Raw genomic sequence first — 21,572 nt, forward strand, 5'->3', positions numbered from 1 at the left:
TAGGAAACCCTGGAGGAGTGCCTAAAGCAGTTAAAGGAGGAAAGAGTAATAAGACTGAAGGCTGATAGACGAGTCAGTGAGGTAAACACGTTTCATCTGCTTTTGAGAGTGTTTTGGTTTTATTTTGATTTGATTTTAAGCCATATACACATATTTTGTAAGCTTTAAAACTGTAATATGTTGCAAATCGGTGGTATCATATGGACTTTTGCATTTACTGGTATTTAGTGATCATATGATCTATATTCCAGAAAGCATGTTTTTAAAGATGTGAAAATCTGGTTTTGTGTATGTGTGTGTGTGTGTGTGCTTTTATATGACATTAGCTTATTTCCTGTTCATGATTCTTTGATTCAAGAAGGCACTTTCTGTGCATGTATTGTATATACAGTAACATAAAAGACATGATGAGACTCTCCTGGCAATGAATTAGGAAAGTGAATCATTTAAATAAATTTAAGATATTGGAAAACTTCTAAGAATGCAATGAAAGATAAAAATATATACTATGAGAATTACATTAGGTAATGTGCATGAAAGCAGGGCATAATCTAAAAAGTTCTATCTAAATATAATTTATCACAGGGTGAGTGTAGGGAGGAATTTTTAAAAGTGCATCCATTGGATTGGCAGACACTCATTCAATAAATGTTGAGTACCTGCTCATGTAAGGCAAAAGGGGCATCATGAACATTAACGGCCTTTCTGAGAAATACGAGAGTTGAGCTTACAGGGGGTTTTAAGTGCGTAGATGCTGAGCGGAAGGGGAAGAGTGCACGGGGGTGAATATGTTCAAGAAGCCAAAGAAAATATTGGTGATCGTACATTTAATAAATTGGGTTGGGTATGATTTAGGACTTTTAAACGTAAGCATTAGATATTTTACTCACTAAAGTTAATTCTTAACATTCATCAGAGTTGTAATATGTTTTGTTCAAATCAGATTCTATAATTCACTTTCTAATTTAAGGGAAACTTAAAGCAGGTAATTTTCTAATGTGGAATGAGGCTCCATTATGAATTGAACCAGTTAGAAATGTGATCTTTTGTGAAAGATCATTAATAAAACGGTAACTTGGGTTTATTTATATACCACCTAAGTGTTATATAGGAAACTTTGTTGGGTGCCTGTGGGCTTTGGTTATTATGTGATATGGTCTCTGTCTTTACTGGCGGAGGGTTACATTAATTATAAAATAATTACATTTTGAGTGTTTTAGTTTTGTTCCTTGAAACTAGGCAAGACTACTTTTTCTTTGTTTGTTGTTTTTTGGGTTTTTTTTTTGCGGTATGTGAGCCTCTTACTGTTGTGGCCTCTCCCGTTGCGGAGCACAGGCTCTGGACGCACAGGCTCAGCGGCCATGGCTCACGGGCCCAGCCGCTACGCAGCATGTGGGATCTTCCCAGAGTAGGGCACGAACCCGTGTCCCCTGCATCGGCAGGCGGACTCGCAACCACTGCGCCACCAGGGAAGCCCAAGGCAAGACTACTTTTGATGACAATGAGAAAAAATCATGTCAGACGTTTTCAGTCTTCTTGTATAGCTGGAACATGAAAATGCCCAGTTAAGAAACACAACTTTCTCTTTGTCTGAAGCCCTTCATGCCCACTCATTGACAAGCATGATCCTGGATGATGAAGGTGTTTGGGGCAGCACTGAGAATTCTTTTCAGAAGTTCCATGCTTTCCTGGTTCTCCTTAAAGATGCTGGGTTAGTTCATTTCTCTTCATGGCATTCTTCTCTTTGCGACTCTAATGGTAGTTTGCTGAGGAACTGGAGCAATTTTCATCACTTACGTGGCTATATGTAGCCAAATTTAGTGTAATTATAGGTAATATAGTTGACATTTTAAAATGAGGAATTAAATTTTTTAAGAAATGCAAATAGGGAAGCCTGCTTTGGTAGAGTGGGGAGCCCATTATAAAAGAGTAACCTGTAGACAGAGTAATTAGTAGGTATAGTTGTTTTGTAAAGACTAAATTAAAGGCAGTTTTCATTGAAAATAGTCGGGAATGCATAAGAATTTTCCTATCTTTCACTTCTTTTGCTTGTTTGATAAGTTTGAATTAAAGTTATCTTTGCCTTAGACATAAAAATGATTATTAATCTGCAGGGGAGATATAGGTCAGTGGTTCTCAACCGGGAGCAATTTTGCTGAAAGAGGGAAGTGGAGATTGATAGTTGATGGAGTGGTGTTTTGTCAGTGAATGAATTGGTGTTGGTGTTGGGAAGGAAGGAACAAACACATTCTTGGAAACTGGAGGAAAGGTGGTAAAGAAGTGTAGGAATGGAGGTGTGACAGGCAGTGGACAGGGTGCATGGAACATATTGAAGCTTCTAGTGAGACAGTGGGATGTCTCCTAGAGGATGAATCTGGAAATGGCTGAGGATTTGGGGGAGAGAGAGGCTTGTAGTCTGGAGTAGGATGTTAGCTTTTAAGATTTTAGAAGTAGGGCTTCCCTGGTGGCGGGGTGGTTGAGAGTCCGCCTGCCGATGCAGGGGCTATGGTTTGTGCCCAGGTCTGGGAGGATCCCGCATGGCGCGGAGCGGCTGGGCCCGTGACCATAGCCGCTGAGCCTGCGCGTCCGGAGCCTGTGCTCCGCAATGGGAGAGGCCACAGGAGTGAGAGGCCCGTGTACCGCAAAAAAAAAAAAAAAAAAAAAAAAAAAAGATTTTAGAAGTATTTCATGATTGTAGGTCTGGGGAAATCTAAACTGCTCTTCTGTGATTATAATAACCTTTGTCTTTTCTCCTTTCCTCCTCTCGTCTAGGCTTGGGCAGTTGGCCACAATGGCTGGTATAGATCAGTCAGATTTTCATTTACTAGGTCGTCCCCAGATGAATTCACCTAAATATGAAGGGTTGAATCTCGTTCAGTGCCTGTTCTGTGTTAACTGGTGTAACAGTACGTGTTTCCTCTTTAGACTCAATCTGGTAGATTACACTGGTGAGTGTTTACCATTGAACAAGGCTTGCATCCCTGGAATAAACTCCACTGGGTCATAGTCTGTTATTCACGTGGATGCTGATGGTAGGTATTCTTGTGGATTCCTTCTAGTAGGGTAAATTCTGGTTCCCCCAAAACGTCCGTGTTTAACCCCTCCTATGACAATATGTGAACGTTACCTTGTATGGAAAAATGGACTTTGCAGCTGTGACTAAGTAAAAAATCTTGAGATGAAGAGATTATCCTAAATTTTCTGGGTGGGCTATATATAAACACAAAGAGCTGTATAGGAGGGACACAGGAAGAGTCAGAGTTGGAGAGACCATGTGATGAGGGAAGCAGAGATTAAAGTGATGCACTTTGAAGATGGAAGAAGGGACTAATTCCAAGGAATGCAGGCAGCCTCTAGAAGACAGAAAGGGAAAGGAAACAGATTCTCCTGTAGGGCTTCAAAAGGAACAAGCCCTGAGACACCTTGACTAATATCAGACTACTAAGCTGCAAAAACTTTCTTTCACAAAGGGTCAAGGAGGGCTGGGAGCACATATGTGCTGCCCACCTGGACAGAGGGGGACCTGTGAGGCTGACCTACAGATTCTGTGGAGGTGGAGAGACATGAGCCCCTTTCTTCTCCAAGCTCTTTGCAGGGTCCAGCAGAGAGTCATGCCACCTGTGGAAGCCTGCGGCCCCAGTTTTGCATGCTGGTGGTGTAGGGGTCATGTTCAGGGAATCTCTGTTGTCCTAACACCTGCCTGGGTCCTGGGGAAGGAATCAGAAGTCGGAAGCAGGAGAAGAGCCTTTGGCCAGCAGGGAAGGGGGGGTGAGGCCCAGGGCAGGTCCATAAAAGATCAGAGCATCTCAGTGCTTTAGGAGGAAGGGGCTTCAGAGGTGGGCCAGCACAGGCTGTGACAGAGGCTAAGCGGACTGGGAGGGGAGGCACTTCTGGGAGACAGCGGGGGTCTACCCCCTGCCCCTCATTGTTTGCTCATCTCACTCTAATGAGGGGGTCATTTCCCCTGCTCTGATGATTCGAAGCCTCTGCCGACACCCATAGGACGGTGACTGAGGCCTCCACACTCCTCAGCATGGATCCCAGCTCCCACTCAGATCTGGGGCCACAGACACCTCTCCCACCCCCTGCCGCCCCTGTGAGCAAGCTGTTCTTGTGAAACGTGGTCATAGTTTGTTAGGAGGACCTGTTTCCTATGGGGATACAAACCAGTGTTGATACCAGTACACACACACGTCCAGCCATGGGTGCAAAGGGAAGGGACAGTAGCTCTGGGGTGTCTTTGCAGACCCGGAGGCCCCGGACGCCAGTCCCCACGGCCACAGCCACATGGGTCCTCCTCCCTCAGTTGGACGAGATGCTGCTGCACAGAGATCCCACAAGTTCCACAAAGGGGCCCGACTGTCCTTTCCCTTATACGCACCTTTAACGGGGGCCCCATGAATCTCCCCACACCCATTCCCCTTGTTGCCTCCTCATTGGGATGAAGAGGTAGCTGCCTCCACCACTCTCCACATTGCAATAATCCCAGTGGGACTAGAGGATGCTCCCGCTACGATGAGGCAGACAGTCCCGTCCCCATGGCCAAGACTTTTCGTCTCTGGTCAGGCCACCCACACAGGAAACCCTGGATGAGCGGAGGGTCATCCCAGCGCCGTCGTCTGGCCACATGAGGAAAGCAGAGAGAAGCTCCATAATGACAAGGGCCGTCTCCAGGCTCCATCCTAGAAACTGGTGAGTGTCCAGAGGGCTGAAAGGCACAAGAGCAGCTCTGCCTCCCCAGAAGGTTCAGGGATGCAGAAGACGGTACAGATGCCCCAGAAGGGCCCTAGCCAAGCAGGCGTTAGAGAAGGGGCTGATGAGGGGGTCCCTGGGGAAAGTGAGAGCTGTGCGTTCCCAGGGGCAGCCTGAGGAGTCCTTGTCTATGTGGAGGAAAGGTGTGGCCACCTGTAGACCCAGAGCTCCTGTGACCTCCCTCATCCTTCCTTCCTCTCAGGATCGCTCTCTGTGGAGCAGCTCAACACCAACAAGATGACAGTGGCCTGAGAGCATTTCCCACGAAAACGATCTTTGTTCACAATTTACATACATCACTCCAAAGGTCCTGCTCCCACCCACACCTGGCCACACCCACCTCCCCCACCTCCCTAACCCCCCCACAATCCCGCTCCCCCTCCCCACCCTGGTGGTCCTGCCCCGCTCCCTTCCCCCCACATCATCCAGGATCAGCACTGGGAGGAGGAGGAGGAGCCCCTAGGCTCCCCAGGGGGCTGCCCTGGGGCCTCGCCCTGGAGGGCCAGCCCAGCTGAACCCTACTGGCTGCAGTGCTTCTTCCTCCTCTTCCCACGCTTCTTTCTGTCAAACGGGTCACGCTTTCTCTTTCTCAGCTGTGAGGGGCGAGCCAGCCCCAGAGCCAAGGCTGGCCTCCCAGAGACGCCGAGGCCAGCCCCGGGGATGGGCAGCTTCTCAGCAGCGGCTGAGCGTCCACACAGAGCCCGCTTCCTCGACTTGCGAGCGGCTGGTGGAGCTGGGCTGAGGCCTCTTCTCTGAGAGGAGGGGGACTGGGGAGCACTCTGGGCCCCCCAACCTCCAGAGGAAGCCAGGGCTGAGACATGCGCAGGACTGAGGGACATCCCGAAAGGCACCAGTATATGCTGAGAGTCTATGATGAAGACGCTTTGGAGCACCTCCTCGTTCTCACTGGACCCGTCCCTGGGCACTCGGGCCTCCCGAAGAGGAGAGGCCTTTCTGAGAACAGACGCATCCCTGGATCTCAGTAGAGGGCCGGTGCGCCTTTGACCCTGGGGAGGGGAGAGCCGTACGGGCCGGAATATAGAGGACTCCTGACGTCCTCCAGAGGGAACAAAGACTTTGGGCCTGCACAGGGCAGTGTCTGTTTGGATGAGCCTATGAAGAGCCTGAGAATCAATCTCTGGTGGGCAGGCTTCATCACTGACCCCTAGATGGGGGTCTTGGTCGTGCCTCTGGGCACCTTGGCCGGCGTCGGACTCAGAAGGACTTGAGGCCATTCCGGGTGCACTGTGACTCGGGGCTGCCCGCACACCGTCGTCCTCTTTCAAGGCCAGGAGTCGTTTCTGCACCAGCTGGTAGGAGGGAGGAGGACAGTGACGGCTCCACACACACGTGTGAGAGGAGGAGCACTGGGCAGTGGGACAATGGCCCTGTGGGGGAGGAGGGGACGGGCGACCCCAGGACTCGAATCCAAATACAGACACTGTGGCAGTCCTGCCATCCTCCTGCAACTGATTCCCAGCTTTGTGACCTTCCCTCCCCTCCCGGCTCCCTATCCTCTCCTTCCTTTCACCCTGCACTGCACCCACCCCAGAACGGGCCCTTCCCCATGCCAGGTGTCCCAGGCAGGGGAGGGATGGACAGCGCTATGTGGCCCTCCTGTACTGGGGACCTATCTCTCCCCTATTCACTGGGGTCCCTCCGTGCCCTGGTCTTCCTGGGTGTCCCTTGTGTCCCCTGTTCTACCGGGGATCCCTCCCTCCTCTGGCTCCCCTGGGTCATCTGGGTTCCCCTGTCCCCTGGATCACCTGGGGTCCCCCTCCCGTGGGGTCCCCTGGCTCCCTGAGTGTCCCTCTCCCTCCCCTGTCTCACTTCTTCGGGGGTGAGCCCTTCCTCCTGCTCCAGCTCCTTCTCTAGGGCCAAGAGATCCAGCTGTGGGTCTGGGGAAAGCAAATCTGCCAGGAATCCAGGGTGAATGACTGCCTCCACCTAGAACAGAAGAAGAGGCTGTGAGCATCCTTGGCCAGGAGTGGCCTGTGAGACAAGAAGGCCAGGAGGGAAAGTGAAAAGCAGAGACCCACCCCACTGTCCTCCACAAGGCGGGGATGGTCAGCGCACGCGCACGCACACACACACACACATGCAAACATGCACATACACAGTCACACACAAAAGAGCACATATACAGAGGCACAAACACAGACACAAAGGCATACACACAGATAGACACAAACATATACACACAAACATCTGCGTAAACCTCCCCTAACACCAGGCTCAGGAACAAGGAGCTGAGCTTAAGTCCCAACGGCCTGAGCAGAACCCAGATCTTGGGTGCTGAGAGTTCCATGCCCTGGCATCTTGCAGACCCCAGTCTCCAGGCCTAGCCTACTTTGGTGACAAAGTCCTCCTGGGAACAACAGCTTGTCGATGTAGCTTAAGAGATCCGGGTCCGAGTAGGTGCTGTCCTCTTCCTGCTGCAGCTCATTTCCGTCCTCTCCCCGTTCTGCATCTGAGTCGCCTGTGGCTGAGTGGACGGGCCCCACCAGCGCCTCCATGATGTCCATATACTCCCTCACAGCCTCAGGTGGAATCTCCTCGGGTGCCTTGGGCTCCGGGGGTCGCTGGGACCCGTGTGGCTTCGGGCGGGAGGGCGGGGCCCTGGGGCCGGACATCCTGGGAGCACAGAGCAGGAGGCAGAGCAGGAGGAAGGGAAGGAAGGTGAGGGGCTCCCGGTCCACCTCCTGACCACCGAGCGCACGCTGGTGAGGGCACTGTTGGGGGACATTGATGTGGGTGTGGGGGGGTCAGGACCACCTGAAGCTTCATGCACAGTTGGAGGGGGGAGGTAAGGGGGCATCTAAGAGAGTCACATGTAAGGAAGTGGGGAACCTCCAATTTTCCAGGGGTGTCCCCATCAAGCCCACTTCTTAGGCAGACTTTGTGTGCAGCCCTTTGACAGGGAGGCGTGAGAGAAGTTACAAAATTGACCAAGTCAATAATACCCCGTAGTGACAAAGGGCATCTGAGACCCCACCCCCCACCCCCCGCCTCGGTGGCTATTTTGCTTGAAAGACCAATGCCCCTGTCTTGAAGGAAGATGATCCACATGGGAACAGTGGCCAACCCTGGGCCCCTGTTACCTGTGCGTTCAACTCCAGTGGGAACCTGGGTGGCTGGCTGAAGGCCCACTTTCGGGGCTGGGGGCCCCCGAGGATCCAGCTTCGGTGGGGCTGGAGGAGGCAGGCCCTGCGCGCACTGCATCCACCGCAACTGCTGGATCTGCATCTCCTCCTCTGCCTCAAATTGCATGAACCTGGGGTGTGACGGAGGCACAGGCCACCCTGAGAAAATGGCCTGGGTTCTGGAGCCCAACAAAGGCAGCCAAGAATGAGGGATTGGGAGAGGATGTGCCTTGGGGCTGTCAAGGCCCTGTGAGGTGCTGTCCACAGCAGAGAGCTGCTCCTGGAACTGATACAAGATCTGGGACCCTTCCTGCCTCACCAGCACTGGAGAGCATTCAACAGCATAGAGCCAGGTCGCTGCATTGAACCAGGTCAACGGGACACGTGGCTGACCCAGGGGGCACCCTCCCCATGCCCCCCATCCAGAGCCACATGAAGGGCTGACAGCCAGAGGCTGGAACCGGCATGTGTTCCCCACAGGGGTCCTTGCCCAAATCCAGGACCCTGGGTTGGGACTGAGAGTTCTGGAACGTAGACCTGGAGACAGGGCTCAGGAGAGGCTGGACGATGTGGATGCTGAGCTTAGAGGACAGGCCTTCCTTTCCTCTGAGAGGTGCTTGTTTGTTTGGTTTTGTTTCTTAAACCAAGGGGATTACCGTGGAGCAAACACTGGAAGGGCCAGAGACCCTTGGGCTGATGACAGCTGGCTTCCCCAGCCTCTTGAGGGATGCCAGGGTACCCACTCAGGCCACTTTTCGTGAGGAGAGGGGGTCCCAAATCTATGTCAGTGGCCGCCAGCCAGCCACCACTAAGGAAGCAGCAGGCTGGCGGGTGGAGCTCTTTCCCCAGCCCAGCCCATATGGCCGGAGTTGGACCCCTACTGGACTCACAGCTTCACCCTGCCCCGTCCTGAGACCTTCATGTCAGGGCACGGGTAGGTCAAACTCAGGGGAGGGCAGAGCTCGTGGTGGAGGAAGGACAGAAGACCCAAACTGTTAAGGTGAGGGAGGGGTTTCTGGAGGACTGTAGGGCCTCTGGGCTGCGGGCCCCCTGTTCCGAGCGACAGCCCTTCTCCTTTGTCCTCTCTGATGAGCACCCCCACGGCCAGACCCTGCCCTCACCCACTCGCCTCACCCCCCACGCAGCCCCTGGGCCCAGGACGCTGACTCACTTTTGCGCCATCTCGTAGTAGATCATCCGGTCAGAGTTGCTAATGTGCTGCCATTCCTGCACGGCCCTGCACAGTCCCTCCTCCAGTGTCATGGTGGGCTTCAGGCGGGCCAGGGATCGAAGCGCTGGGCTGTAAGCACTCGGGGTCAGTCTCTGTGCCCAGCCCAGCCCCCACCTGCCTGACCCCACCCACCAATGTGGACCACACATCACTCAACACAGCATGACTGAGCAACAGGAGAGTGAGAGGCAGGTGTCTGGGAGAGCAGAGACAAGCCTTCCCGGCTACGGCTGTCACCGCCTCACACTCACTCGAGGATGACCATCCACTCCCAGGCTAGAGCTGGGACACTGTGCCTTGGGGAGCTCTTTTCCTCTTCAAGGCTGCCTTTTCATAATAAAAATCACCATCATCAATGAGGCGTGGCATGTGCCAGGCAATCTGCTCACACTTCATAGATTAGCCCAAGGAGTCTTCTGCACGGTCCTCTGAAGGTGAAGTGTGATTGTCCCCTTTTTACGAGGGACCGCAGGTTTAGGATGGAAATGCCTGCCAGGCTCACAACTCTAGTGGGAGAGAGCCCATGCCCTTAGGAGAGCTCTACCATCACCCTGTTCCTAGTGGAATTCTCCACATCAACAAAGTCGAGGCGTGCATGAAGCGCTCTCCTGGGCCCCGCGCTCCTCCCCCTTCTCCGAAGTGACCTCCCCTGGCCACGTACACTCAAGTGCTGTATGAAAGGAGACGTCAGCACAGGAGAGTGTGGCATCCACTCCTTGGCTCCTCAACTTACACCACGACCCTCTCTGACTGCAAGTCTTCAGGCCGTATTAGCAGGAGAATCATGGAAGAGCAAGCTGGCTAGACTTACAGGGGGGTGGGGTCAGTTGAGATAAGGCACATTTCAGTCATGATGTCATGGACTGGCAGGCTCGCCCGTATGACCGACAGTGTGCCTTCTCGTGGCGTGGACATCACCCTCACACCCCGCTTCCAGTATCCCTAGAAACCTAACCTGCGAGTCCATCCCCAGTTCCTCTTTATCTAAGAGCTCCGATAAGCTCATGACCCCCTGAGCGTTCATGACCCCCTGAGCGTTCACTCACATGAGAAAGCAGGAAAGAGCTTCTGCATCAGGACTCTGGGGAAGGTGTCTCCAGGCCAGTGGCTTGAGGCGCTGCCACCGTCGGAAGTTACTGTACACGCTCTGGTGGTTAGAGCAGTCCTCCTGCGAGGCATAGGGCTGGTTGGTGTCCAGGCTGCCCTCCCTGGAAGTGCCATGTGGCCATGGCCCAGAGTTCACTGGGCGAATGTTAGGGGCCATCTGGGCAGCTGGTGGTGGAGCTTGAGGAGGAAAGCCTGGGGTCCAGCCTCCCTTGCCAGCCTGAGTAACTCCAACAGCTGGAGCAGTCACAATGGTCTCCATCGCAGGGGTTGCTAAGAATATGGGTGCAGGACACGCAGCACTCCCGCTGAGGGCCCCTGGAGCGCTCCAGTTGAGGGGGCCCTGAGGAACAATAAAGGTCTGAGTCTGGGGGGCCTGCACTGGCCTCCCTTGTGACCTGACTTGGACAGTGAAGTTGCAAGCCCCAGGGGCACTGGGGCCACAGCCACCATTAGCCACCAAAGGCATCCTGGGGAAAGCTGGCAGCCGCAGGCTGCTGCCGGGAGGGAATGCGGGAGTGATGAGAGGTGGCAGGTGCTGCTCCCAGGGTGGCCAGTGCTGGGCGCCAGGAATGGGTGGAGGAAAGGACACTGCCGTGAAAGTAGACAAGGAGGCACCGGGGTTCATGGGGACATCTGTTCCCCGCACTGCAGATGCTGTTGAGGCAAAGGAAAGGAGTGAATGGAGGAGGAGAATGGGCAAGTGGGACTGAGGCTTTCTGCGGCATCAGAGTGTAAATCTCCACAGATGAGAGACTCTTGGACAAGGGAAACTGCAGCGTGCAAATGTCTTCAAGTGATTTTCATGCCCTGACCTCCAGTTGAGAATTATTCCACTGGTGACCCCACGCCCATCCACCAAGCTCCCTGACCCCTGCCTGCCGAGAAGAAATTGCCTCAGCAAGCACTCACTTGGAGAGCCTCCCTAAGGCACACCCTGGCACCTAAGCCTCACAGGCTGTCTCCCAAGACCTGGAGCTGTGTGGACATCCGCTCTGTGAGAAATGCCCCTCAGCCGGCGTACTAGCAGGTAGGGGCCTTCTGCAAGGTAAGTTCTAGGCCCCCAAAGGCCCTTTGTGGACAGGCACTGTGTAAAATATTAGGGCCCCACCTCCTCCTCAGTCCTCCTTTTCCTGATGCTCAGTATAAATCCCCTCTTTCTTTCCTAGCCTCACAAAACAAAACAAAATGCTGGAAAATATCTCTAATGGAATCCTGATACAAACCCATGACACTGGCCCAGAAAGCACCTGCATCTCCGAACAACCCACAGCAGATACGTAATGTGGGCCAGGTCCTGCCACCCCTTCCCCAGTGCCCAGAGTCACTGTCATCAGTCAGGAGTTCTGTTCCTAGGGGCTTGGCGTGGTCTGAGAAGTAGGCGCGTATCCCTTAGATTCTGTCATTTCACAGCCAGTGATGGCTGCAGAGGATTAAACAAGGGCCAGGGAATTGTCATGTTACATTGGTCGTGGGAGTATAGACTGCCTGTGGTCCTTCCCCTTCCAGCTCCCAATAATGGAGAGACAATCTGAGATGCAGGCATAAGCCAGATGCCATGGCGATCAAGTTGTCTGAAACACATCCCTGTTCAGGAGAACAAGGTACACAGCACGGTGCACCTAACTCACCAGAACAGATGTCATAGGACGTTTAATAGTAACATAGAAGATCATCTTCCTGATCCTGGGCTACACTCCTTCCCCCTTTAAAAGAGGAAGCAGCCTTCATAGACATTCCACCCGAAACAACCCCACTCCACATCTGTTCCCTGTCCGTGAAGGAGTGACATGAAATAGGAACAAACTCTTCCTCTCAAGGCAGCCTGAGGGTCCACCATGAGATACTGGACAAGATGAAGTAGGTCTGAAGTACTGCCATTCCACAAAAGGAAGAACAATTCAGAGCAACTCAGGAACCTGAGCCCTCTCTTGGCTGAAGTTACACGTAACGGTTGCCCATCCCCTGTTGAATCCAAGGCAACAGTTACCTGAACTGACAAGTGAGCTCTGGGCTGGGAGGAGTGGACGAGGTGTGGGCTGCGGCAGTTAGAGTAACCCCCTGCCTAGCTCTCGGAGAGGACACTTCACTGCAGGTGTGGCCACACACAGCCCCATTGAATAGTTTTCTCACCAAGACCATCTCTCCCCACGGCCCCCTGAGATACAGTATGCTCCTGTTCAAATCCCTTTGCAAGATGTGGTGAGGCAAGCTTCAGGTGCCTCAGGAACACAATACAGCTCTAGGCTTTCCTCATGACCCTCCCTGTGTCACCACCAGGACATCACACACATCCTTACACACACGTTTCAAAGTGGCTTGTCTCCCTTCTAGAAAGAATCAGACTGTCTGCTGCCATCCTTTCTCCATAGCCAGGGCACTTCCTCTGGATCCACCTCCAACGACCCCTCCTCCCCAGGGCAGTCTCAGGTTTCTTCAGGCTCCCCAGTCTCCCCAGGTGAAATGTCCTTGTGCGTCCAGTGCTCTCTTCTCCCTCTACTTCAGTCCAACTAGGTGCCCACAGTTAAGTGTAACGTGTGAACCTGAAGGATGTGAGGATGGCAGGGTCTCTGAGAACACACCCCCAGCCTATAGGCTTACCTCCTATTGAAGCCATCCTGCAGGCTTGGGCACGAACTACTGCTGCCTGGTAGCCGCAATGAGAAAAGTCAAGACCAGGAGCCAGAGAGCGACCTGCTTCAGCAAACGCTCGGGATCCAAGTCAACGAGGGACACGTTTGAAAGTAAACCGGAAAATGCGGGCTGAACCGTTCTGCGGTGGGGGAGGGGCAGAGGGCACGTGGGTCGGGGTGGCGTGCGCTGGGGGGACATTCCACCAGGGCTCTGGCAGGTAGGCAAGAACCGGAAGTTCCTTCCACCTCCCACAGTGGCAACACAATTGGCGTGTGCCTCTTTAGGCAGTTTATAAACTGTTGTTTTGATTCACGGCACCGAGGTTGAGCATGACAGTCCCTTCCTTTCACGTCTTTATCCATCAACCTAGGTTTTTTTTTTGTTTGTTTTGTTTTGTTTTGTTTTTTTGCGGTACGTGGGCCTCTCACTGTTGTGGCCTCTCCCGTTGCGGAGCACAGGCTCCGGACGCGCAGGCTCAGCGGCCATGGCTCACGGTCCCTGCTGCTCCGCGGCACGTGGGATCTTCCCAGACCGGGGCACGAACCCGTGTCCCCTGCATTGGCAGGAGGACTCTCAACCACTGCGCCACCAGGGAAGCCCTGGAGGTTTTATAATGAAGGAAAACTTAAATGATTTGCAACCAATAACTTCATACTAGAGGAATGGTGAGGCAAAATATTGTACCCAGGCACTCGAGAAAGGCAGGCTTCCTTGTTGCTTCCTCCCTTTGTTCAGTCATTCAACCAATTATTTACAAGATTCTCACTCATAATTCTGATACAGTATTTGAAGGACTCTTCTCAAGGCCACTGATACAAAAATTGCACTGTGCAAAAATTAGCCAGTCCCAATTCTGCAATCACCTTTGTAATACTTCAAAATCCTACACCCCACAGACAGAGATAATCAAATTAGCCCAAATGTAACTTGGGAAGACCAGTCACAGAAGGGAGTATCTAAAAGTCCTTTGGATCATGATCTCTGACTATTTCTGCACAGAAGGTGGGGGCGGGCATTGACTACTGAGAAAAAACATCTCTGGACATGCATCACAAGCCTCAGAAGACAGTTCATCTTCCACTCAATCACGAAACATTAAAGAAGAGATACCATGTTTGTGTCTTGTGGAGTTTTCAAGTCTGCACTTGGAGGCGCTTAGTGCTGTTACATGTGAGGGGTCTTCAGAGGCATCCTGTTGAGTGAGAAATGCTCTAATCTTGCATTTGACCAGAAAGCGGATCTGATGATTGAAGTTTCTTTGGGAAGTATTACAAAGTCAGGTCAGTAAGTTGATCCCGCTACTATTTTTGTTGTTGTTGTTGTTGTTTTATTGTCAACTGAAATTCTGCAAGATATTATAAAAAAGGAGGAAGGGAAAATAAAATTGTTCCCATACTACCTGTTGAAATTGGCCCAGATTGTCAACTCTTTCTCAAAATTATTTTTTAAAAAAACCCCAAAACCGTACAAAGGAAACACCTGTGAACACGGAGAAAAAATATTCTAGTAGAGTAAATGCGTTGGAAAAACTCTAGGAACGGAGTCAGGAGACAGTATCTTAAGAGTGTTTCCCAGGTCTGAAATTCTTTGCTAGCATTGTTCTTTAACGGAAACTTCAGGTGTGCTAGGAAAAAGGACCTACTGTTTTTTGAAAGGCATTAACAAGAACCAAGGAACGGCAGTCCAAAGGGCATGAAAGTACTTGCCCCAATTTGAGGCCACTGTGCTTACAGCGGAGCTCTCCAGAACTCTTTGTAGCTAAGTGCATGGGTTTCACGAGTGCAATATAAAACTCACGAGTGCACATTTCACAAGAGCTGGTTTTAAGAAGAGACCGTCACGAAGGTTCCCAGCGAGGAGCGTCGCCAGAGAAGTTCCGCAGCTTGCCCGACCCTCCATTTCTGTCCTCTCCTGCAGAGACCTCCTAGGCCCGCGCACCCCGCACCTGCACGCCCGCGCACGCCTGTGCACGCCCACTGGGGCGGGGCTCTCGGGCACGGCGGACCGCGGTCCTCCAACAGCTCCCGGCGTCTGCTGGGGCAGTTTGCTCCGGAAGACAGGAGCGCATGCGCGAGCGCGGAGGGTGGGGCCCCAATGGCTGTCCGGCGGGGGAGGGGCCTGTCATGGCGGCCTGTAGAGTCAATTCTAGGAATCCTGAGGTAAGGGGTACGGGGACTTTTCACCCCTCAGGTGTCACCGCTCTGCACTGTTGTTCACCCTGTGGGTTATTTGTGCCCTTGTCCATGTAAGGAGACTCCCCACAATGTGGATTCACGCCCCCATAGAGCTCGATTCCCTTGAGATGTTTACCCCAGGATTATCGGCACCACTGGGGAGCCGGCTGCATGAAGGGTTCAGTGATTGCGGGGCCTACAGTGGGGGCTAAATAGTGTGTGCGAGCTATTAAACAGGTGCCGTTCTAGTCTGCACGTTGTGAAGAGTACAAAAGCTAGAGGGAAAGTTCTTGCGAGTTGAAAACCCTCATCTGGTTCCGAAGGTGTAGCTCAGGTGATTGGAAAATGAGTGAAGATGGAAGGAACACACTCATCGTTTCACTAGTGTCTTCCTTCTTATCATAAAAACATCAGTCAACACTTAGGTTCAAACTGCATTCTTTTGTCGGTGATGCGAGCAACTTTGCTGAATGTGGTAATAAACATGTATTTGTAGTCTGGTGTCAAATCATGATTGATTTGCAAGCATAGATGGGGTCTGTACATACTTAATTGGTTGGTGGGAATCTGATAGGTAGTCAAATGTGTGGGTTGGTTTTGTCCGTGGATATTTGTGTTTGAAGGGAGGTCATGCCTGTGTTTTTGTGAGAGTGTGTAAGAGTGAGTGTTGTATTTGGAGGGTGTTGAGATGTGACGCAGGCATACTCAAGGAGTTGGTGGTTAGGTGTTTGTAATTTGGTGTTTGGGGAATATGTTTACATGTGTTTTTTTCACCCCTGAATTTGGGGATTTGTGTGTGTGTAATGGTGGATTTGGAAGGATTATCTGCATATGCGTAAGGGCAATGTCAGGAAAAGTAGTGGTGTATATTACTTTGGGTGTCCAGTCTGTTAATTTTGTATATTTGGGGAATGTAGGCTGATCATTTGTGTATTCAGGGCATGTTGTATGGTTATGGGGTGTTTGTGGGTGTGCATTTTCAGGAGCTGTGTATGTATATTTGGATGTGTAGAGGGCAAGTTTGTGACTATTTTATGGGGCTGGTGGATGTTGAATGTGTAGGTATGTTGTGTTTGTATGATCCTGTATTCTGCAAGATGGCAGAGTTCATTCTGTGTGAGAGGTTGGGAATATGGGGTTATGTATACGCCAGTAGTGTGGTACTGTATGTGTATTTGGAACAAAGGGCGTATAGGGTGACATTATTGTCTATTTGTAGTGTACTGGGTAATCGTGGTTCTATTTGGGACTTGTGGAGAGTTGTGTGTTAAATGAGTTTGTGTGTGTATTCAAGGGGCATGGCCACTTGGAGGAATATTTGCTGAGGCTGTGCATTTGTAATTTTCAGTAGGAGCCTCTTAGGCTTTTGTATTTTGGGAAGTGAGTATATGTGTATCTGATAGAGAGGTGGGGTTCTATGTTTCTACAGGGAAGATGGACAATTGCATTTGTATGTATTAGAAATATGTGATACGGGTATTTGTTAGTACTTGCATATGTGTGAGCTGGCTCCTGATAGCTAGGGATAATTTGATATATGGAAGTTGTTTCATAAATGGTTTGCTGGAGATAGTTCCATGTATCTTACTTGTGTATTCTAATCCGTGTGCGTGTCCATCATCAGGTGCATGCATTATCAGAGTTTGTTCATAAGGTATGGAGTTGTTAGGAGTATTCAAAGTGTATTTCTTTGGAGAACGCTAGGGTGTTTATACATGTGTTTGGTAGGAGTAAGAGGTGGTCTGTCTATATATTCAGGGTGAGGGTAGAAATGTATATATACACACACACACACATATACAGTTTGTATGTTGGAGTAGTGGTGGGGAGCTTGTATTCTGGAGAGGTAGCATAATGTATAGTGTTTGGGAGGGGATCCATATGTTCAGGGGTTAGGAATATTTGCATGTGTGTGTCCATAGGTGTGTGAGAATTGTGTATGTATCTTAGTAAGACTGCAGAGGTTGTCGGTGTTTTTCTGTTTTGAGTGTGTCTGAGCATTTGGGGTGTATACTCATGAGTAGTTTGTGGATGTGTGTATTTGTGATTTGTGAGTGTAGCAGGAGGCTTCGAGTCCTCTGTGTGTCTATTTCAAAATGTAATGCCTGAAGAATTTAGTGGTGTTGCTTGTATGTGTGTTCTCAGTATTAGTGAGGTGGACTTATATGGACAGTTGACCCTTGAACAACATGGGTTTGAACCACACGGGTCCACTTATAGTGGATTTCTTTTTCAGTAACTACTACAGGACTACTACAGGATCCATGGATGCAGAGCCACTGCATGGAGGGTTGGCGCCCTAACCCCCAAGCTGTTCAAGGGTCAGCTGTATTTGATAAGTATAGATTATTTGTGTCTGTGTGTGTTTTGGGGGTTTCCTGGGGCTTCTGGGGTATGTATTCTGTGGGACGTGAGAGTTTAGTTTGTGTGTTTGGAAACCAGTAGGCTGTGTGGGTTCTGTGTGTGTGCAGGAGTCCTGCAGTCTATGTATTTTAGGGCCGTGGGATTGCATATGGGTCTTTTTTTGGGTTGCACATGAGACAGTTGTGTACTTGGTGACCCTGTGTGCTTAGGTACTCAGTGTGTACATCTGGATGGCATATTGGTTGCACATGTTTGTTTTCAGGCCCATGTTGTGTGTGTATATATAGTTGTGAGAGTGGAATGTGAATATTCAGGGTGAGTAAGGTTTCATCTGTAAAAATTTAGGTAGTAAGAGGTGGTCTGTTTGTGTATTTATTCAGGGTGAGGGTGTGTGTTCAGGAGATATATATATATATATATATATATATATATATATATATATATGTACAAACACAAATGTGTATGTGGTGTCCTTTTGGTTATATATCTGTGGTGGGAGTTGAGAGCTCTCCTTGGGGTGTAAGTGGATTCTGTGCACATATTCACAGGAAAAGTTATGGGATGTGCTGGAACTGGTTCATACTGTCTTGGGAGAGTCAATGGTGCATATCTCTTCCCAGCTGTGTGTTTAGTGATGTCAGGTGGGTAGCTTGAAATGGGTCCTGCTGGGAATATTTATACCATGTAGATACCATAAGTGAAGTCTTTCCCGCCTTTCTCGGAGAGCTTTTTATCAAGCACTTAGCAGCGTACCACTGATGTGCGTGTTTGGATTGTGTATGTATGAAGCAAGAATATTTGGGCATCGGTGGGTACGTATGGGACCCTCATGTGAATTGTGAGTGGGGCATCTGGGGCTATGGGCCCTTGTATATGTGCATTGACCCTGGTAATTGTGAATCATTGCATTGCTCCTATCAGGTTGGTCTGTTCTTTAGGGCCAGAGAATCCCCACAAATGTTGTTGATTCCCAGTAGAAATCATGCAGATGGATACAGGGGTGTCTGTACCTTAGGCAGGTGGACACTCCTTCAGCATTTGTGTGGTCCTAGCATCTGGGTCCCTAGAAGGGGGCGCCTGGCGGACAGATGGCCATGCAGAGCAGAACCTTCACAGGTGTGTTGTTGGCATGACAGGCAGCAATCAGAAAGTCATGGGGCTTCCTGGATAGGAGGTCAGATGACCAAGGGCTCTCCCAGGAAAACCCCCTGAGAATCAGTTGGACAGCTACAGGCGTTCCTGGCTCTTCTGTGGCACAGCGGACGTGCAAGGACACCCTCCACATGGGGTCCAGAGCCATGTGTCCCTGAGCCCAACTGCCCCAGGGTGGTGGGAACTGTTGCATATCAGGCTGGTCAACTGTATCACTAGGTCTCAACCAACCTGTCTCATGGAAATCTAAGTCCTCACGGATAGGCAGGACCTCTAGGGATCACTGAGCTGACAAGGACAGAGGTAGGGAGGCTTTGTCACTGAGGGAGAGTTGGGGACTGAGACCTGGAGAGCCTGGGGAGTCCCACTCTGAGGAGATGTGGCTCTGATGTTCCCAAACCCTTTAGACATGTTCTCTGTTCTTTTCTGAAGGCTCAAGATGCTTCTAGCAGTGGGAAGCTTATCTCAGTTTCATGTTTCTCTGATAGCATGAACTGACCGTTTTATTCACTCTTCCACATCGAGCTGCAAATCCATCAGAGGGAACCATGTGATCGTTGTAGCCACCAGCTGACCCCACAGCCACCTTGTGCCTGCCTTGGACCCACCCAAGCATTTCTGAGCCTTCTTTATGGTGAGTCTTGTGGCCTTTTCTCCCTTATTGTGACTCCTCCTGCCAATAAACATGCTGTGAATGTTAACAAAAGGAAAGCTGCACTAGAATTGGAGTCTGGAAGGCCCGTAGAGGGAGCTCTCATGCCGTGCCACTCATCATCAATTACCCCAACAGGAAGAGGTCATTTACTGACCCCAAAGAGGAAGTGCAACCGCTTTACTACCCCAGCTGGAGGAGGGAAGACTTCCTTCCTGGCCAGCAACAAGAAATAGAAAATAGAAATAGCTAATAGAAAATTCCGCAGTTTAGCCAATGAGATGCCGTTGTCACCTGAAGTTTTACTTTCCTCCAGTGAACTTTCATTTTTTCCCTTGATGATGACTTTCTTTCCTTGTCCCACCCTCCTTACTATACAAGTCTTCTGGGACTTCCCTGGTGGTCCAGCAGCCAAGACTCCGCGCTTCCAATGCACGGGGCATGGGTTCGATCCCTGGTCGGGGAACTAAGATTTCCACATGCCACGTGGCATGGCCAAAAAAAAAGAAAGCCTTCCATGTTGTGTAACCCATTGGAGTATCTCCCTTTCTATCAGATGAGATGCTGCCTGATTCATGAATCGTTTAATAAGGCCAATTTATTCAAAATTCAAAGTAAATCTTCCAATTTACTCCGTTAAATTTTGTTTTTTAATACATTGGGGGCATGCAGAGGTGGCCACTAACAGTTTAATATGTATCCCTCCAGAAATGTTCTGTATAAAAATATGTATGTGCACTTTTCTAAAATCCACTCTTATGATTGCTACTGCTAACAAGATGATTTTATGATTAAATGCTTATCTTTTTAAAAAGAAAAAGGTAAATATATTGGTGGCAGTGATGGGATCTGAAGCAAATTTCTGATAACATTTGGGACAAGGAGGAACAGGTGTGGTGCCCACAACTCCTTTGAGTTCACTGTCTTTCTTGCCATTCCTGAAGGTTGTTGGTAAGCTCCTCTTGGTTTGAGCTCCATTCTCTTTGCGTTTGTGCTCCCAATCTAACTGGCTTTCCTTTACAGGGCAGGTCAGTTTGGCTGGTAGAGGATTCTCCTTGAGGCCAAACCCCTAGCCTTTCAGATGGAAATTCCCAGGACACAGTAACATCTCTTGGTTATTGCCAGTATATTTTTTGAGTGGTAAACCATAGCCCCTAATTTTGTTCCCTGGATTCCACACTGGGCACTGCTGACAGTGTAGTCTGCACTTGCGCATCTGTTTGGAATCAGCCCCCAGTTTCCATGCTTGGAGCTGTTGGTGGTGGCTATAGTTCTCCATTTTGTTTGGAATCAGTTTGCAGTCCCCCTTCCTTGGGATTTGCCGTTTGGATCTTTTTCCTCAGTCCAAGGATCCCTGGGAATCGGAGGTGGTGCATACCAGGCCTTCTTTTGTCCAGGACATAGTAACATCTCTTTGTTACTGCTGATATATTAAGGCGCAGGTTTTTTGTGTGTTCTTTTGGGTTGACAAAGGCTAGCTAAGGAAATGAGATCCTTTATCGCCCAAGAGTTGAGAATGCCAGCTTCTGGCACACCTGCTTATTTTATATTTAAGAACTATGGTCCTGGAGGTTGTAGATATTTAGAAAGATGGAAAAATTATACTAATATTGATCTAGAATTACAGTGGTCATTGTGGGGCATGTTCCAGTTAGACAAGATTGTACATTTAAGGAAACCACTAGAGAGCAAGGGTTCACAGATTGCACAGGGAGAATGAGATGCCTGCTTTACTTGGTATGTAAAAGTTTACAGACGGTTTCAAGATTCCAAAATAGCTTCGTTTAGAGACTTAGAACAAAAAGCTAATGAAAAATTAAAGGGACAAAAGGTACCTGAGACAAAAGACCGTAGGACGGATGTGACTGCAGACGCACCTCCTACTGTCCCCCCCTTTCCGTTGTCACCCGAGGACTCTTGTGTTACTCATTTCCTGTCTGAAGTACTTCTCTATTCCAAAAAGAATATTTAACAATTGCCATTTAAAGTGAAACTACCTGAGGTTGCAGGTGAGCCCCCTCAGGTGTCCTTTACCCCTTGGTCAAAGACTGAACTGAGAGCTGTAGTCAAAGAATTCTCTACACCTTGGAGGAACCCCCAACATTTTTTAAAGAACTTAGAGTCACTGTCAGGGCGTATGTCCCCAAACTGCTAGATCTTTATCCACTTGTACACATGTTGGTAGGACTGGGGGAAGCCCCAGAATGGATGTGGGAAGCAAAATGACATAATCCCTAGGATGGTATTCAAGATCCTCAACCTAAAAAGGCTTGCAGAATAACAACTAACCTTTTATAAGCTATTCCTAAAATCTTCCCTGCTCACACTTGGTCTATTATTAATTGGCCTAATAATGATCGATGTAT

The 21,572-nt window shown here is 50.0% G+C and overlaps 1 protein-coding gene and 1 pseudogene across 2 annotated transcripts in view; one reads left to right on the forward strand and one right to left on the reverse strand.

Moving 5' to 3' along the window:
• Positions 1 to 21,572, forward strand: part of LOC308620770 (centrosomal protein of 78 kDa-like) — a 1,829,729-nt pseudogene that overhangs the window by 732,463 nt on the left and 1,075,694 nt on the right. Inside the window, exons 12-14 of the transcript in view lie at positions 4 to 81; positions 1,545 to 1,711; positions 2,773 to 2,828. The product of the transcript in view is annotated as a centrosomal protein of 78 kDa-like (transcript). The remainder of the gene's footprint in view (positions 1 to 3; positions 82 to 1,544; positions 1,712 to 2,772; positions 2,829 to 21,572) is intronic.
• LOC308620094 (NUT family member 2G-like) lies at positions 8,790 to 10,498 on the reverse strand (the record flags this gene model as incomplete). The annotated part of the gene is made up of 3 exons (XM_081239423.1): positions 10,173 to 10,498; positions 9,067 to 9,195; positions 8,790 to 8,811 (listed from the first exon to the last, which is right to left on the reverse strand). The coding sequence occupies exons 1-3, from the start codon at positions 10,490 to 10,492 to the stop codon at positions 8,790 to 8,792; spliced, it is 471 nt and encodes a 156-aa protein (XP_081095549.1). The 5' UTR covers positions 10,493 to 10,498.

This window comes from Mesoplodon bidens, assembly GCF_964165515.1.
Source record: "Mesoplodon bidens genome assembly, chromosome: 7".
Taxonomy (NCBI): domain Eukaryota; kingdom Metazoa; phylum Chordata; class Mammalia; order Artiodactyla; family Ziphiidae; genus Mesoplodon; species Mesoplodon bidens.